The following is an 18,845-nucleotide window of genomic DNA, read 5'->3' on the forward strand; positions in this document are numbered from 1 at the left end:
AAACTTGGAAGCAACTAAGATGTCCTTCAATAGGTAAATTGATAAATAAACTGGTAAATTCAGACAATGACATATTATTCAGCGCAAAAAAAGAAGTTAGCTATCAAGCCATGAAAAGACATGGAGGAAATGCATATTACTAAGTGAGAGAAGCCAATCTGAAAAGGCTGTATGATTCCAACTATATGTCATTCTAGAAAATGCAGAACTATGGAGACCACAAAAAGATCAGTGGTTGCTAGAGGGTGGAGGGGGGAATGAATAGGAAGAGCACAGAGGATTTTTAGTACAGTGAAAATACTTTGTATGGTACTATAATCATAGATATATGTCATTATACGTTTCTCCAAACCCATAGAATATGCATTTGGAGTGAACCCTAACGTAAACTGTGGCCTTTCGGTGATTATAATGGGTCAATATACTTTATCCTTGTCAAAAATGTACCACTCTGGTGAGTCATGTTGATAACAGGGAAGTTATGCATGTGTGGGGGCAGGGTAGTAGATGGGAAGTCTCTGTACCTTCAGCTTAATTTTGCTGTGAACCTAAAACTGCTCTAGAAAAATAGTCTTTTTTAAATAGTCAACATAGTATCTGATATTAATGGAATAAAGGATAAATACTCTCCCCAAAAGACCTAAAAACAATGACAGTAAATTATAGGTACTTCTGAAAAGTCAACGGCAAAAGCAAGTCTATTTGGAAGATTGGATTCTGGAACCAACTGCTCAAGCATTATAACATAACCTTTAAGAAATGATTTCAGAAACGAAGGGGAAAAGTTGACATTTCGCTGAACAGGGCTTTTTTTACAGCTTGTAGATAGACGATCTTAAGAAAACTTGATATATCCATTAATGTAGAAGAAAAGAGCGTTCGATTTGGAAACAGAAGATCTAAGTTTGTGGAGTAGTTCTGTTTGTTACATATCCTTATTGAGCATCACAGTTTTCTCACCGGCAAAAAAGTGAATCATTTCACTTTTATAGGGGTCTCTTTTGATCAATACATATCATAATGCGTATGACATCTCTTAAATGGAAGTTGTTATACAAACGACATTATTATACTTAAGGGGAATTTACTAAAGAATGGAGTTCATTTTCTTAAAGCACTGTACACATTCATTACAGTTATGAAAAACTATGAAGTAAACATATAGGTGTAAAGGGTTTTTAAGCCAGGTAATGATTTTTTTTTTCTGTGCTGTTCTGTCAAGTTTAAACATTTGAAATCTTAAAATCGTTTTAAAACCCTTTACAGAATTGGAAGTAGTTTTTGAGACCGTGAAGTGAGTAACCGATCAGCTGTAAACGTCTCACACTTCAGGCTAGCTCTTCACCCGCCGTGCGCGGGTCTCCCGGGGGCGGGACCGCCAACACTTCCGACCCCAGCTGCAGGGCACCAGGGCACTTCCGGCCCTCGACGCTCGGCCCTGAGACGTGGAAACCCGGACGAGCGGCGGAGAACCTGTCACGCATGCGCGCCCCGGCGCAACCTCTCCGGAGCGACCGGTCTCGTTACGTCACCGCCTGCGTTGTTTGGACGGCAACGGGCGGGAGTTTTTCAAAATGGGGGCGCGGAGGCGCCGCCTAGGCTTCAGAAGGTGCCCGGGAGGCTTTTCGGTGGCTGTCCTGTCGTCGCCAGGAGCGGCGGCCTAGAGAGCCGAGCCTGATGGGCGCCAAGAACGGCTGGCTGCTTGGAGCGCTGCCTCGAAGGGGCTGCGTGAAGGGAGCTAATCCCGGGAGCCCAGGCCTGGGCCTGGCAATATGGCGACCTGCATCGGGGAGAAGATCGAGGTGAAAGACTAGGCAGTCCTCAGCCGGGCGGGTGGGAGTCGAAGTGGCGGGACTCGCGACCGCTGCGGGAAGGGGACTGGGCGAAGCTGACGGGTGCGGGGCGGGCGCCGAGCTGCTTTGGAAGGGTCTCAACCGCCGGGGGCCCGGCTGTTTGGGGGCGGAGCGGCCCGCCCCTCAAAGACGCGGGGGCGGGGTGACAGGTGAGTCGCTCGCGTCCCCGCCCTTCGGTCCCTAGACACCGCGGCTTCGTGTCAGCGATCCCGCCGGAGCTGCCGCGCTGGAGCAGGGCAAGGCTGCCTCCCCCTTCTCCAAGGGGATGGCGGTTACCTCCGGCGGGAGCTGCGGCGGGATTCCGACCAGGCCCTCGGCTCCCAGGGGTTGGCTGGCGGTGGGAGGAGGGTCCTGAGGCTGCTCTGAGGTTGAGGAAGCAGATCATTAGGGTGCTCAGTCTGGAGCCCAGCCGTCCTGGACGCTCAGGGACCCCGCAAGACGTCAACATGCTTTCCAGCCTAGACACCTGCTGTATCGAGGTGTAATACCTGCTTGAATTTTGAATTCAAATTCCCTTCTCGAGCTATTTTATCTTCTTTTTCCAGGCCCCCTCCCATCTTTCTTCCTTTCTACTTCTGTGAGTCATCACACATGTTCTTTAATTTTAACTTTTAAGGATTTTAAAGTTGGAAATCTGCTTGGTAAAGGATCATTTGCTGGTGTCTACAGAGCTGAGTCCATTCACACTGGTTTAGAAGTTGCGATCAAAATGGTAAGAATATATCAATCAGCTTCTCACCTCTACTTTGCAAGTAACTAGAGAGGTGACTTGAGATGTCAGAAACTCCTTATCTACCAGCCTTTTGTTTGATTATTGTGGTATAAAGAACTCATTTCTTAGGCAGGAGAGAGTAGTGCCAAGTCCAGCAATTGAACTTAAGGATATCTTAGGAGATCCTTGACTGTACTTAAAGAAGTGTTTTATCTTTGTTCATGTTCAGTAGACCTGGTATTTGTTCTTACTATGCATACTTGGAGTAATTGGTAGAAATCAAAGAACAAATAATTTGTTTACTGAATGTTCATTCTGCCAAGTACTCTGCTAGGTGTGTGGGAAAAATAGACAACAAAGTAAATTAATCTCATAAAGAAGTAAATAAAGGGACTTCAAAATATTTTAAAATATATATTCTTTTTTCAAAGTTAACTTTTTTTTAAATTTTATTTATTTATTTTTCCCCCAAAGCCCCAGCAGATAGTTGTTTATGTCATAGCTGCACATCCTTCTAGTTGCTGTATGTGGGACACGGCCTCAGCATGGCTGGGGAAGCGGTATGTCGGTGCGCCCCCCGGGGTCCGAACCCCGGGCTGCCAGCAGTGGAGCGCGCACTTAACCGCTAAGCCACAGGGCCCGCCCCAAAATTAACTTTTGGAAACTTCACACTTGAAAATTTATTGTCAATGTTTAAATCTTTCATGTTATTTTTAGATAGATAAGAAAGCCATGTACAAAGCTGGAATGGTACAGAGAGTCCAAAATGAGGTGAAAATACATTGCCAATTGAAACATCCTTCCATCTTGGAGGTAAGATACAAATTTTATAGAAGTGACCAAGGACATTGAATTTCTGTATGTTGTAATTATTATGCTCTTTTACATTTCAGCTGTATAACTATTTTGAAGATAACAATTATGTGTACCTAGTATTAGAAATGTGCCATAATGGAGAAATGAACAGGTATCTGAAGAACAGAATGAAACCATTCTCAGAAAATGAAGGTAGGCAGCTGCTTTTCTTTTTTTTTTCCTGTATCTATAAATTTTACTCTTTTAAGTGTAGTTTTGAAGAATGTGCTACTTTGTAATATTTAGCGAAACTGTTTCAATTATTACTTTGAGCTAGAAAAGGAGACGTTTTTCCCTCAAAATTATAAAGGCTGTTAATTCCTATAAATAATTCAAGCGTTACAGAAGTAAAAGGAGAACTGTTTTATCCATCTTTCCCCCAGACCACATTTTAAATTAAATCGTTGGTAGCAATTTAGTGTGTATCCTTTCAGATCTAAAGATAAGATTTTTATTTATTTATTTTTTTATTTTTTTATTTTTTTTTCCCCCCAAAGCCCCAGTAGATAGTTGTATGTCATAGTTGCACAGCCTTCCAGTTGCTGTATGTGGGACGCCACCTCAGCGTGGCCAGAGAAGCGGTGCATTGGTGCGCGCCTGGGGTTCCGAACCCGGGCCGCCAGCAGCAGAGCGCGCACACTTAACCGCTAAGCCACGGGGCCGGCCCATAAAGATAAGATTTTTAGAATGCTATTAATGACTATAAAGTAGTTTCTAAGTCAAACACAAATACTGTTGAAACCGTTTATTATAGAAAATGTCAAACATATAAGTAGAGAGAGTAGTATAATGAGCCCCCATGAACTTACCACTCAGCTTCCAAAAACTAGCAACTCATGATCAAATTGCTTCCTCTGTAGAAAAATGGGCAGGGGATATAAGCAGACCGTTCACAGAATAGAAAGTACAAATGGCCAATAAACATATATGGAAAGATACTCAAACTCAAGAGTAATCATAAGAGTGCCAACTAAAATAATGAGTACCATTTTTTTAGTCGTTGGATTAAGACTACCTAATGTTAACAAGGATGTGCATGAAAATACAGCCTTTTGGAAGACAGTTTGACAAGATATTAAAATACTGAATTTTATCCTTCAACTCAGTGAATCTACTTCTTGAATTTATCATAGGGAACCACCTCTAACAGATGCTCAAGAAAACAAGCATGTACAAGAATGTTTATTGCTATATTTTTTGTAATCTTGAAATATCAGAAATGACCCAGATGCTCGTCAATAGCAATTAAATAAAATAGAGATTTATGTGTACTGACATAGAAATATGTCCAAAAAATATTGTGAAATAGGGAAAAAGTAATGAAATTATATATTTTTATACCATTTTTGTATTTAAAAAGCATTTGTTACAATGTATTTCTGTAGATTTAAATGTATGTTAAGCACACAGAAGTAGAAAAGAATATATACACTCTGTTAATAGTGATTACTTTTTGGGAGGATTTGGGAGGACATCAAAGGAACTTTAGCTTACTTTTTTTTTAATAATTAGAATGTATTTATGAATTGTGTGATTATAAGTATTTTCTCTTAATTGCTATGGACTTCTTGTTACTCTAGTCTCTCTCGATTGCTAATAAGATTAAGCTTCCCATAACTATATAGAAAACTCATCAGTTGGAAAGGACAAAGATTAAAAGGAGTACCTCGTTGTCTTAAAGGGAATTAAAAAATATTCTGAAATTATCAGAGTAGTATTTTAGTTGGCAAAACTAATCTGCAAGCCAGTGTTCTAATGTAATACTCTGGCATGTGTACTTGGATTTCTAAATACTGAATTTTGAGATTCTAAATACTGAATCTTCCAGATTTTCTAAATTGTTTTATTTTTTGCATTCTAATAGCTCGACACTTCATGCATCAGATCATCACAGGAATGTTGTATCTCCATTCTCATGGTATATTACACCGGGACCTCACACTTTCTAACCTCTTACTTACACGTAATATGAACATCAAGATTGCCGATTTTGGGCTGGCAACTCAGTTGAAAATGCCGCATGAAAAGCACTATACATTATGTGGAACTCCTAATTACATTTCACCAGAAATTGCAACTCGAAGTGCACATGGACTTGAATCTGATGTTTGGTCTTTGGGCTGTATGTTTTATACGTTGCTTACTGGGAGACCACCTTTTGACACAGACACAGTCAAGAACACATTAAATAAAGTAGTATTGGCAGATTATGAAATGCCAACTTTTTTGTCAAGAGAGGCCAAGGACCTTATTCACCAGTTACTTCGTAGAAACCCAGCAGATCGTTTAAGTCTGTCTTCAGTATTAGAGCATCCTTTTATGTCTCGGAATTCTTCAACAAAAAATAAAGATTTAGGAACTGTAGAAGACTCAATTGATAGTGGACATGCCACAATTTCTACTGCAGTTACGGCTTCTTCCAGTACCATTATAAGTGGTAGTTTATTTGACAGAAGAAGACTTTTGATTGGTCAGCCACTCCCAAATAAAATGACTATATTTCCAAAGAATAAAAATGCAAGTGATTTTTCTTCTTCAGGAGATGGAAGCAGTTTTTATACTCAGTGGGGAAATCAAGAACAAGAAATCAGTAATAGTGGAAGGGGAAGAGTAATCCAAGATGCAGAAGAAAGGCCACATTCTCGATACCTTCGTAGAGCCCATTCCTCGGATAGATCCGGCACTTCTAACCGTCAGTCTCGAGCAAAAACATATACAATGGAACGATGTCACTCAGCAGAAGGGCTTTCAAAATCCAAAAGATCAGGAGTAGGTGAAAATGAAGAAAGATACTCACCCACAAACAGCAATGTCAATGTTTTTCACTTCTGTAAAGAAAAGACATCCAATAGTTCTGGATCTTTCGAAAGACCTGATAATGATCAAGCACTGTAAGAATAATTCTATCAAAAGCATTTTATTTTTTGATAAACATTATATTAGCACAAATGTGAAGCTGTGTCTACCTAAAGGGGGGTTACCTGTTTTCTAACATTGTCAGATGTTCCTGGGGCAATTCTTGACTATGCTTTCTGTTTCTTATTAGGAAGAGAATCAGAATGATGATTTTGAATTGTGGTTAAGAATCTCTTTTAAAATGAGTGTATGTGCTCATGAATGAATTTGTAGTATGTGTTTAATACTTGGGAATTTTTTGTTTCATTTTTTAATTTTATATGAAGCAGGTCTCCAGTACTAGGTATCATATATTAAACATGTCTGATCCCCAAAATACTGTAATAGTAAATATACACACACATGTACAAATGCCCACACACAAAGAAGCTGAGCCTGTGATGAGTAATATTATTGAGTACTCACATGAAGGCTAGTTTTTTAGTTACTGTAGTGTTTATTTTTTTCTTTTTCTGATCTTTGATTTTTTTTTTTTTTTTTTTTTTTTTTTTTGTGAGGAGATCAGCCCTGAGCTAACATCCGCCAATCCTCCTCTTTTTTTGCTGAGGAAGACGGCCCTGGGCTAACATCTGTGCCTATCTTCCTCCACTTTATATGGGACGCCGCCACAGCATGGCTTACCAAGCAGTGCGTCGGTGCGCGCCCGGGATCCGAACCAGCGAACCCCGGGCCGCCGCAGCGGAGCATGCGCACTTAACCGCTTGCGCCACCGGGCCGGCCCCCTGATCTTTGATTTTTATGCTTAAAATATAAGAGGGCAGTAACCATATAGAAACATTGTTACAGTGCCATAGGCATTTTGGCATGGAAGTTTAGCTTCTTAGGCACAATTTGGTTATGGAAATATTTGTTTCTACAGTTATTCTAAAATTTTCAGGTATTCAAATCAGAAGATATCTCCCTTTTTAAATATTTTTTTCTGAAAAAGTTATTACCTGATAATTTTTTATTAGTTTATGGAATTTTCTTTTCTTTGTCTGTTTAGCTCCAATCATCTTTGTCCAGGAAAAACTCCTTTTCCATTTCCAGACCAGACATCTCAAAGTGAAATGGTGGAACAGTGGTTTGGGAATCTGCAAGTAAATGGTGAGTTTTTAATAAAAAATTAATGACTTGGACACTTAAGCATTTCACTTTTCTGTTTGGTTTTCTTAAGAAAATAATACATTTTCAATAAACTGCATTACAGTGATAATAACTGTTAACGCATTCTGACTATTTACTATATCTGCCACTGTCCTTAATGCTTCACATACATTATTCACTTATTAGAGTCTCACAAAAAACATATGAAGAAGATACTATTATCAGCCCTGTCTTACAGATGGGATGAGAAAATTGTGGTGCACAGAGCTTAATTTGCCAGGCTACACTGCCCATAAGTAAAGGAGCCAGAATTCTAACCCAAGCAATCTGCCTCAGAGACTTTACTCTTAACCCCTCTCTTCTTATATCTTTTCTGTAATAATCACCTACTGTCAGTGCCTATAAAATAATCAAAAGATGATGGACCTTATTTTTAAGTAGAAGCTGATGTGGACATCATGGTTTACTATTGGGACCTCACATACGCTCAAGTACACAGCTACCTAAACATTTTTAAACAGCTGTCATTCCAGTCATTATTTGTAGATATAGAGTTTGCAAGTCCAACCTTTCTCATTAATGACCAGGACAGATTCACAGAAGGTAGGTTGGAAAATAAAGACGGAAAAAAGAGAAAATAAAAAAGAAACATACGGAGAGGAGGAGATCATTTGTGCTAAGTATCATATTACCTCAGACAAAGAGTGCTTAATAGTGCTGTAATTTAAGCAGAGAGTTTGTTCTGTCACCGCAAGAGTCTATTCTTTTTTTTTTAAATGTATATTATTTTCAAGAGCCCAAAAGAATTAATCTTTTCATTTGTACTTGTTGAAGATGATAATTCAAGTTTGTGTTTTTTAAACTTTAGAACTGTCCATGTACTTAATCTTGCACTTGACCTTCTATTGTGTTTATAAATACTTTTATTTGGTAACATAGACATGTCTGAGATGGAGAAATAGCCTTACTTATAATAATCTAGTAGTGCTGCTGCAATTTTAAAGTGTATTATTTGGTACAAAATATTTTCTGTCGTAATAGGAGCTGGGGGGAAAAGCACTAAAAAGTCATTTAAGAAAAAAATTACAATACTAATTTTTAGAGTTTAGCATTTGAAAAATTGCCTTACAGAATTTTATGTAGTCTAATGACTTCAGGGCCTTAAAAAAATAACGTTCCCATGTGAATTCTCAAAATATAGATGGGTAAAGTGGAACAAGAACTTTTAAAAAAATGTGGGTGCAAATACATTTGTCATATTAAATACTAATAACATTAAAGCTATTTGATATGTTATAGTGTTTTTTGCTTTTAGTTGCATATTTGGTAAGTAAAGATGGAATAGACAGTCCTTAGCTTAAAGAGAATAAATTTAAATATTTTCTAGAATGATTACCTGGGAACTCCTCTCAAATCTGTATTTGTTAGATTGTACATTAGTTAGATTGTACATTATTTAGTACTGTACATTGGCGGTTGCTTGTTTTAGAAGTAGTGGGTGACCCTAGGTAACTAGTTTTTGCCTTGAAAAATTAATTTCATATTATTATCTTTTCTTTCTTAGTCTTAGGAATACTAAAGGTATTTCTTTGCAATCTGGCTTAAAATATTTTTTTAAAGTCACTCTTTTATTATGTCATATCTTAAACTGCTTATCGTTAGAAAACTTGTGAGCTTTTTTTTTCACTAGATTTCTTTTGTTCCTCAAAAGAAAATGCTATTAGAATAATACCAACATGACATTGTTTTGTGTAGACTTGGCTTTTTAATTATTCACTAAATTGCTTTATTCTATATATATTATAGCTCATTTAAGAGAAACTACCGAGCACAACAGCTTTAGCCCAGACAGAGATTTCCAGGGCCATCCAGATTTGCAGGATACGTCAAGAAATGCCTGGACTGATATAAGAGCCAAAAACAGCCCTGATGCTTCTGATAATGCACATTCTGCAAAACAGCCAAATACCATGAAATATATGACTGCATTTCACAGTAAACCGGAGATAATTCAACAAGAATCTGTTTTTGGCGTAGATCCTCTTTCTGAACAAAGCAAGACTAGGGGTATGGAGCCACCGTTGGGTTATCAGAAACGTACATTACGGAGCATTACATCTCCTTTGACTGCTTACAGGTTAAAACCAATCAGACAGAAAACCAAAAAGGCTGTGGTATGTCTATTATTTTTCTAAATTACTATATGATATTTCCCTTGAGTACATGGTTTCTGATATCAAACATAATGTTTTTTTAGTTCCCTAAAATGTCCCTGTGCTTTTGATATGTACATGATAAACTCATTTAAATAGAAAAGAGACTGAGTGTTTATGGAAAAATAGCACTGTTCCTTCTGGCTACTTTAAGAATGGTGAATTGATACTGATAAGTTTTGAATTTTAAATTACTGATAATGAAAAACATTTAAAAATAATATTGGCTAAATACTGTGTTAAATATTATTCACAATTCCAATCACTAAGTTAATGTTTAATAATACCGTTTGCTTTTGTTTTTATTGTTTGTACATTTAATCCAGTCTCAAATCAGAAAGGTAAACTAGGAAATATAACTGTTTTTTTAACATCTGAAACTATTTAAAGAAATGAGTATGCACAAAATTAAGTTTAGAGTTTAAAAAAATGTATGTGAATTGGGAATGGTGATTTTATTTTTTAATTCCATGTTCCTCCTGTTTGTCCTTGTTTTCCATTTCACCCAGTCTTGCCTTTGTTTGGTTTGCTATTGTCTTTTCAAAGTCCTCATTCTCCACCCTACCTTCTGCTTTCATTCTACTTCGGTGGTTATCATTTCATGTTTCATTATATCTTCTTACCTTTGCTCCTTATGTTTCACAGTTGTGCTCAAATACACCTCTGGTCTAGACTGTTGCCGTGAAGCAGCTATTCGATTTTGACTTTAATTTTTGTTTCTGCCATGGTTAAGTACTTTTAAGTATTATATATGTCAGAGCTATTTAGTAAACAAGAGAATTGTTATTGATTTTAGTTTTTTTTTTTTTTAGGTGAGCATACTTGATTCAGAGGAGGTGTGTGTGGAGCTTCTAAAGGAGTTTACATCTCAAGAATATGTGAAAGAAGTTCTTCAAATATCTAGTGATGGAAATATGGTAATGTGGATTTACTTTATTACCTTGCATCTTCTAATCATCACTTAAGCATTTAGCATTCCAATCATTCTATAATGGTATCTTTAATATTTTTAAAAATCAGTTTTCCTGATGTGATAGTGCCTCTGGAATTCAAAAACTGAAATAGCATACTACACATATTTTAATAAATTAGTGTGGTTTTTAAAATAATTATAACTAGTCACAAAATCTAAATTTTAAGCTTAAGTTTAAAAAGCAAAAAATATTAGAGAATATTTAGCATTTTCAATAAAATAATATTTAATATTACATATGAGCTCTTTTCATAATTTTAGTAACAAAGTATAGTGCTGTAACTTAATGGCATATAATTATAATTCTTAAAAATTTTTTTGGCAGATCACTATTTATTATCCGAATGATGGAAGAGGTTTTCCTCTTGCTGATAGACCACCTTCGCCTACTGACAACATCAGTAGGTACAGCTTTGACAATCTACCAGGTATGAAATTTATCAGGGAATAGATTTAGAAAGTGGATTGATATATATGTAAACTTTATATACATGGATGTCATAGGTTGTAAATATCTTGGCTTTAGTCAGGCTGCAGGTCATGTTCTCGTATTTTATATCTGGTGATACCTTGCTAATCCAGTATTCATATTTTGTGTTTTAATGGTATTTTAATCTATTTATTTAAGTAAAAACTAACTCTGGAATATTAGTCATATATCACACATATATAATTTATACATTTGCTTAGTTACTAATTTGTCTAGAATCATGTTAGAAATTCAACATGAAGTATGTAGTTTTTGACTTTTAAAATCATTACCATGCTACATAAATGATCATTTATACTTGTGATTAACCAAATTTGACTCCCAGTTCAGCTTCTGGATGTTATGATTGGGGAATTAAATATTGAATAGTAAGACTTCACCGTGGTGATTTTTAGAAACAAGAAAACCTATCTAATCTAATCCTATTAGGGAAAAAACAGGTCAACAAGACTATTTATTTAAATACTGTAAGTGACCATAGGTCCAGGGAACTACAAAAACTTACTTTTGTATATAGGGACCATAAAACTCTATGCTTCACTAACATAAAAAGAATTTTCTTTTCCTGAAAGTCGTTTGGTTCTTATATCTCAGGTAGAAATCTTTTCATTTCATTTGTTAAAACTTTGCTGGAATCATTACCTTACTTATAATAAGGAGTCAATGATTTAAAGAAAGATTTTTTAAATAATCATGATACAAGTCATCAGATTTTGTTATATACTTCTTGGGAATTTTGTTATACTATCTTTAGTTCTCATTAAAATAATAGACTTGCATCTCTAAAGTATTTTTATTTTGGTACTGAGCTTACTAACCTATCAACTTGAATTTTTGAGAAAAAATAGAAATAAATATTAAACTTATATGGAATTTATATGTCAACACTTTATTCCCTACTGTTAGGTAATTTTTTTCTCTTCTCCCCCTAGAAAAGTACTGGCGAAAATATCAGTATGCTTCCAGATTTGTACAGCTTGTAAGATCTAAATCTCCCAAAATCACTTATTTTACAAGATATGCTAAATGTGTTTTGATGGAGAATTCTCCTGGTGCTGATTTTGAGGTTTGGTTTTATGACGGTAAGTACCATTTAGAAATGGTAATTTTTTTCCCTTTAGTTCATAATTTAGTAGTTGTGGGTTTTTCGTTTTTTTTTAAATTTTCACCACAGCAACTTTTTAAGATGTTCGGTCATGTGCTGCATGATGTCATTTCAGTCAGTAACAGACCGCATATACAACAGTGGTCCCATAAGATTACTACCATATAGTGTAGGTGTGTAGTCGGTTATATCATCTAGGTTTGTGTAAGTATGCCCTATGATGTTCACACAACGACAAAATTGCTTAATGACCTATTTCTTAGAATGTATCCCCGTTGTTAAGCAATGCATGACTGTATATACATTATGTGTCTGTGCGTATATCTGTATAAATAAATTATGCAGCATAGTATACTGTATGTCAAATCATGTTAACTAAAATTTATTTATGTGTACTTTCTTGTAAACACTTTATCCTATAATATGTATATTAGTCCTCTTTCCCTTTTTGACTCAAATTTAACACCACTCAGATTGATAGTATAAAAATCACATGAAATAAACAGTATCCTATTTCTTATTAGAAACTTAAATGGACATATACCAAATCATGAGAATTATAAATGTGGCAAAAGGATAGGGTTGAATCAGAGGATCTTATTTTCTAAATCTATTCTATAAAGATGACTTACTTTTTAACCTGTAAGGCTATCTCCTTTAAGGGACACAGCACGTACACTCACACAGTACACATATAATTATAGCTATCCTTCAGTTGTGTTTTGTAAGAGAGCAGTGATTTTTTAAAATATCATAAAAGTATTAGACTAAAGCCAGATATGTGCAGAAAAGAAAAATGGATGGACTATGTTTTTTTGAATACTTTGAGAGCTTCATTTTATTAATGGTCAGTAAGTGAATATAAATGATACCTTGATCCTAGGAGCTGTTATGTACTGGTATGATATTGAATGTAAATCTAGGAATATCTAAAGAAATGATAATAGTTTTCTTCTTATTTTTTAAGGAGCAAAGATACACAAAACAGAAGATTTAATTCAGGTGATTGAAAAGAGTGGGAAATCTTACACCTTACAAGGTGAAAGTGAAGTTAATAGCTTGAAAGAGGAAATACAAATTTATATGGACCATGCTAATGAGGTAGGTACCTGTTTGTTGTAGGTTTTCATACCAATTAATAATGATTACAAATGACACAGGTGAAGCAATGACAGAAAGCACTCTTCTTTTGAAATAGGGTCATCGTATTTGTTTAGCACTAGAATCCATAATTTCAGAAGAGGAAAAGAAAAGTGGAAGTGCTCCCTTTTTCCCAATAATCATAGGAAGGTAAATGTTTGAAAAAATTTTAAATATGGCTAAAATGTATGGGAAATGTTAAAAAAAAGTCTGGTGTTTACATTATGAACATTCTTAGTTTTCTATAAATTGAAAGCTTTAAAGGAATATATGTGGACATTTCTGTCTCCTTCAGAAAACCTGGTAATACTAGTTCACCTAAGGCCTTATCACCTCCTCCTTCTGTGGATCCAAACCCCCCAATGAGAGAGAGACCATCTTTGAGTAGAATGATCAAAAATAGTGCTGCTTCTTTGCAACACGCACCGGTACTTAATCCTTCTGTAAGTAAATATATGTCACTTCTATACTTTAAACTCTTCAGTGATTCCTTGATGCCTTTGATATAAAATTAAAACTCCTTCCTGTGACCTTACTATCACCTACCTACTTTTTTAGGCTCATCCTGAGCAACTTTACCCCATGCTCTCTGTGCTTGAGCCTGAGAAGCCTTCTTTTAGTTCTTTAAGTCAGTCACATTCTCAGGGCCTTTTCACATGCTATTCACTTGACGTGGAACTCTTCTCCAACTCCTTAATGGCTAATTCTTTCTCATCCTTCAGGTCTCAGTTTAAATGTTACCTCAGTAAGGCCTAACTTGACCCCTCTGGGAAAAAGCTAAATATATTAACATATATATCCTTTTATTTTTACTAGTAAAATATCAACTGCCTTAATATCCATGATAAGCTCATGGTTAAATAAATTTATTATATTTTTACTCAGTGAACTATCATGTCAATGAAGACTATATAGCAGTGTATAAAAATGCAACATTAAAGAAATAGATCTATGTGTGTGTGTACGTGTACGTGTGTACCCACACACACATGCATACATACTTAATTGCAGCTATGAAAAATTATACCTTGTGGAAAAAAGACAAAAGAAATTCTCCAAAGGAAAAGAGCAATTGTGTGACTCTTCCATATGTTTCTAGTTTTCCAAAATGTGGTTATATATATGTCGTTTTTAATTAATACTTTAAAACTGAACTTTATTGTTTATGTGGTCATATTTTAATTTTGTTTTTAAAAAGTTACTTTAAGCTAATGCAAATCCAGTCATTTTCTACTTTTGCTGAAGTTGGCTTATAAAAATGCTGAGAAATAATATCTTCCTGTCTTTTACTATTTATAGATGGTTACAAATGAAGGACTTGGCCTGACAGCTGTAGCTTCTGGAGCAAGCATCTCTTCCAGTGGTGTAAAAGATTGTCTTCCGAAAGCAGCACAACTTTTGAAATCTGTTTTTGTGAAAAATGTTGGTTGGGCTACACAGGTGAGAAGTTTTTAGGAAAGTGAATTTGCTCAGTATGAATTTCTTCAGTTGCCACAGTGATTAAACAATTACTAAAAAATATAATTTATTTTAAAAATTTCTGTCTGCAAGAAAGTTTTTATACCTTTTTTTATATTGGTTATATCATTAACATTTTTATCGTTTTTTGTTTGTATACAGTTGGAAAACTCTGGATATTGTTGATAACAGATTGCCTGCTAGGGCCTGGGTGACCTATTTTTGCTATTTGTTTTTAAAGTAGAGGTCATGATGATGGCTAATTGTTAGGAATTGAGAATGATGTCCAGGGCATTTTAAGTTTCAGAAACCATTTGTAATCTATATTACTAGAGTAACTTTCATTTGGTAGAAAAGGATTTTTGCACTTAAAGGTTAAGTCCACATTGAGTTTCAAACTTACAGAATTTTATGTAGGTGTGAACCTATCTGAAAGCTTGAAGCTTGGAGTCTTTTGAGCATAGCACCTATAATTTTTACTTACCAGTGAAGTAAAATACAGTCTAGCCCTTTACCGGGGTAGGAAATAAAGGGAAGGGAACTCAACATTTGTTGAGTCCCTTATGTGTGGTACCATGTTTTTGACATACATTATTTCATTATTCCCCAAAATAAAACCTAGTAAAGTTGATGTTATCTCTTTTTATAGATAGTAAAATTATGGCACAGTCCTACTCGTTATTTGGCCGAGTCTGGATCTAGGTTGTAAATATCAGTACCTAAGGAACAAATTTCAAAGGCTAAGATGTAATGTTCTCAGGCAGATGAGAAAGTCTTGTGGCCTAAGGACAAAGAATAGAGGGAAATCCTAATTTAAGAAAGTGTTGCTTTTGTTATTTCCTAAATCTCTTCTTGGTTAGAAATATTATGTGGAAAAACAAAACAAAACAAAACTACTCAGTTATCCTAGTGGAAACAAATGGGAAATAAGATTCATTTAGAATAATTTAATATTATAATGCCCTAGCTATTAAAGGAATAATCTGAAAAAGACATGAATATTCTCAATGCTCCTACCATCACAGTCCCAAATTTGTAGTTATCTGGGAGGTTTGTTTTTTTTTTAACTATGTGAAAAACCTGTTAAACATAAGTACCTTTTAAGAACTTCAAGTCCTCTACTGTATAGTAATGTTGCATACTTATTATTTTTCTAGTTAACTAGTGGAGCTGTGTGGGTTCAGTTTAATGATGGGTCTCAGTTGGTTGTCCAGGCAGGAGTGTCTTCTATCAGTTATACATCACCAAATGGTCAGACAACTAGGTAAGTTCTTAAAATAATGGTTGAGATTCAATCCTTTGCTGTAATTTTGTTTTCTCTATATGTTGAAATAAATGATTTAATAAAGTTAGGTATTTTCTTTAGGGCCTTCAATTTAATAAAGAATACACATTTTCAGCTTGCTTTAGAAATTATAATGCCAATTCAAGTTTTTTGATCTAATTTTTTTTATTATTTAAATACATTTAGAAATTGGTCTGTTTTAAAAGGAAACAAATTGGCTATGCTTCACTTGATTTTGTATTATTTTTCTGAGGTGTCTCTTGCTGTTGAAGAATTGCTGAAAAGTATAATGTGCCTTTTTGGTACTCTCCTATGAATCAAGTAATTAAGTTATGTTTTTGTCTTTTTTTTTCTTTTGTTTTGCTTAGGTATGGAGAAAACGAAAAATTACCAGAATACATCAAACAGAAATTACAGTGTCTTTCTTCCATCCTTTTGATGTTTTCTAATCCAACTCCTAGTTTTCATTGATTAAAGCTCCTTTTAGATATATAAGTTTAATAAATAACTTTTTTGTTGGCTTTCAAGTAAAGTGACTTTTTTTTATTTACTATAACTTCTTCAGAAAGCCTTTCTATAAAAGAGAATTTTAATCTGTACCATAATGGATGTATTTTAATGAGAGAACAAAGCAGAATGACACGTGAGTCACTTATAAAATGTAGTGGTCATAGATTAAAATGGGACACCTATTTTTGCTCTTAGAACTTATACCCCCAAACTTATTGTGTTCATATATTTGTATTGAACAATCTTTTAAAAGCAAAAATATAAATGGTGTGTGGTTTGTTTGTGCTTTTATTGTTTTCCTTCCTTCTCAGACATGTTGAGAATCATGGACAAAACATGCTGGACATTTTGAATTTTTGAACATGTAAATAATGTATATTTATGTTATAAGTAACGTATGTAAGCATGTATATTTGTTTTATATTTATTTTTGTAGCACCAGTTTCTGAGGAAACATTTCTGCAAATGCATTTTATAAAAAAATAATAAATACAGTGATGTTACTTTATCTTTTGATTTATTTAATTAAATACTTATTTTAAAATAAGTTACTAGTAAACTTGTTTGTAAATTTTGTTGCCTGTTTGTTTAGGAGGAGCCAATTTTAAAAATTAATTTTGCAAATGGTAAATACATTGTTTCTCTACCCTCATCAGAAAATATCTGTATATTTTAATGATAAACATCTTAGCACTGAAGAACTTAACAGTGCAATTAATTAACATGAAGAAAAAGAATATTTGATAGTGGAACAGCCATTCCTAATGAAATACTCAAGGTAAAATAGGAATAGAATGAAACTACTTAAATATGATAAAGACTGTATAATGTCTCCTGCTGATTTTTGTAATCAGAGAAATATTAGAGCTAATTCCAGTAAGTAGCTAGGAATGCCCAGTGTCACAGATATTCAACATTGTTTTGGAGGTTTTTGCCTAAGGCAGTGAGAAGAAAAATAATTTGCAATGTAAATTGCAAAATTAATATTAATAAGAAAAAGACAACTCAATAGAAAAATGGACAAAAGATATGAACAGATAATTCACAAAGTAGGAAATCTGTATAGTGAATCAAAAGGAAATATGCTCAACTACATTTATAGCTGGAGAAATGCAAAATTAAAATAAGAAAATCATTTCCCTTTATCAAAGGGACTGGTAAAAAATAGTAAAATAATAGTACTTACTAAGATAAGCTGGGCATTCTCAGGTGTTAAGAGTGTGAATGATAATTTGGCAATATCTATTAGAATTAACACATTTTAATACATTAGTAATCCAACTTTGGGGAAGAAAATTATGTAAGCCCTTCTTAGAGAAAAAATATGATCAGAAATGAGTTTCCTTTTAAAAACGGAAATAATTAAAGGAATTCCTAGCTAAATTTTGAAAGCTAAGGACTCATACATTTTGCTTTGACAGAATTGAACTAGGTTTATTTTTTATCATCTGTTTCAGTCTTAATGTGTTTTTATGTTTCAGGTATTTCTCTTACATGTATTATATCACTGAATTTTGTTTTTTGGTTGTTTTTTTGTGTGTGTGTGAGGAAGATTAGCCCTAAGCTAACATCCGATGCTAATCCTCCTCTTTTTGCTGAGGAAGATTGGCCCTGGGCTAGCATCTGTGCTACTTTATATGGGAGGCTGCCGCAGCATGGCTTGATAAGCCGTGTGTTGGTCCGCACCCAGGATCTGAACCTGCAGACCTTGGGTCACCAAAGTGGAGTGTGTGAACTTAACCACTAGGCCACTGGGCTAGCCACTGAATTTTGTTTTTTAATCCAATCTAGTAACCCCTTTAGTCCACTTTGTTTACATTTATTGTCATTTCTGATGTATTTTACTCTTCGTCGTTACAGTTCTATTGCATTTATGTCTGCCAACTTTTTTGTGCTTTGTGTTTACCATACTTTGGTTTTTTTTCCTTTCCTACCATGTTTCAGGTTGAGTTTTCTTTAATCTCTTTTATTCTCTTTGCTGATTTTCTTCCAGAGAGTGGTACAGGGGTAGTTTATCAATATTCAGTGTTTACGTTATTATGTTATTTTGAAAATATTCTCAAATGAGCTATGTGCTACACAAGAATTACATTTCTTGAAAAACTTGGGGTTTTTCAGGAGTTATTTTGTTTGCTCAAATACATCAGGTAATCTATCTGTGTTTTATTGTTGTTCCCTTTTTTCCTCCTTTTGAAGATATCTCCCTTGAGCCCTCTGATTTCCTTTTTCTGTATGGGCCGGTCACTGTG

General features: G+C 34.8%; 1 protein-coding gene across 2 annotated transcripts; it reads left to right on the forward strand.

Annotated features, from left to right (window-relative positions):
• The first annotated feature begins 1,537 nt into the window (after window positions 1-1,537).
• Window positions 1,538-17,098, forward strand: PLK4 (polo like kinase 4). Of its 2 annotated transcripts, none has more exons than XM_058550032.1 (16): window positions 1,538-1,802; window positions 2,470-2,565; window positions 3,283-3,378; window positions 3,459-3,573; window positions 5,285-6,311; window positions 7,322-7,422; window positions 9,229-9,596; window positions 10,448-10,552; window positions 10,934-11,036; window positions 12,031-12,180; window positions 13,171-13,304; window positions 13,402-13,493; window positions 13,639-13,786; window positions 14,643-14,783; window positions 15,959-16,065; window positions 16,455-17,098. In XM_058550032.1, the coding sequence occupies exons 1-16, from the start codon at window positions 1,773-1,775 to the stop codon at window positions 16,555-16,557; spliced, it is 2,916 nt and encodes a 971-aa protein (XP_058406015.1). In that variant the 5' UTR covers window positions 1,538-1,772; the 3' UTR covers window positions 16,558-17,098. The 2 variants fall into 2 exon arrangements, with proteins under 2 accessions (XP_058406015.1, XP_058406016.1); XM_058550033.1 differs by having other exon boundaries at window positions 1,539-1,802; window positions 9,460-9,596.
• Window positions 17,099-18,845: the final 1,747 nt, after the last annotated feature.

Source organism: Diceros bicornis, chromosome 11 (assembly GCF_020826845.1).
Source record: "Diceros bicornis minor isolate mBicDic1 chromosome 11, mDicBic1.mat.cur, whole genome shotgun sequence".
Taxonomy (NCBI): Eukaryota; Metazoa; Chordata; class Mammalia; order Perissodactyla; family Rhinocerotidae; genus Diceros; species Diceros bicornis.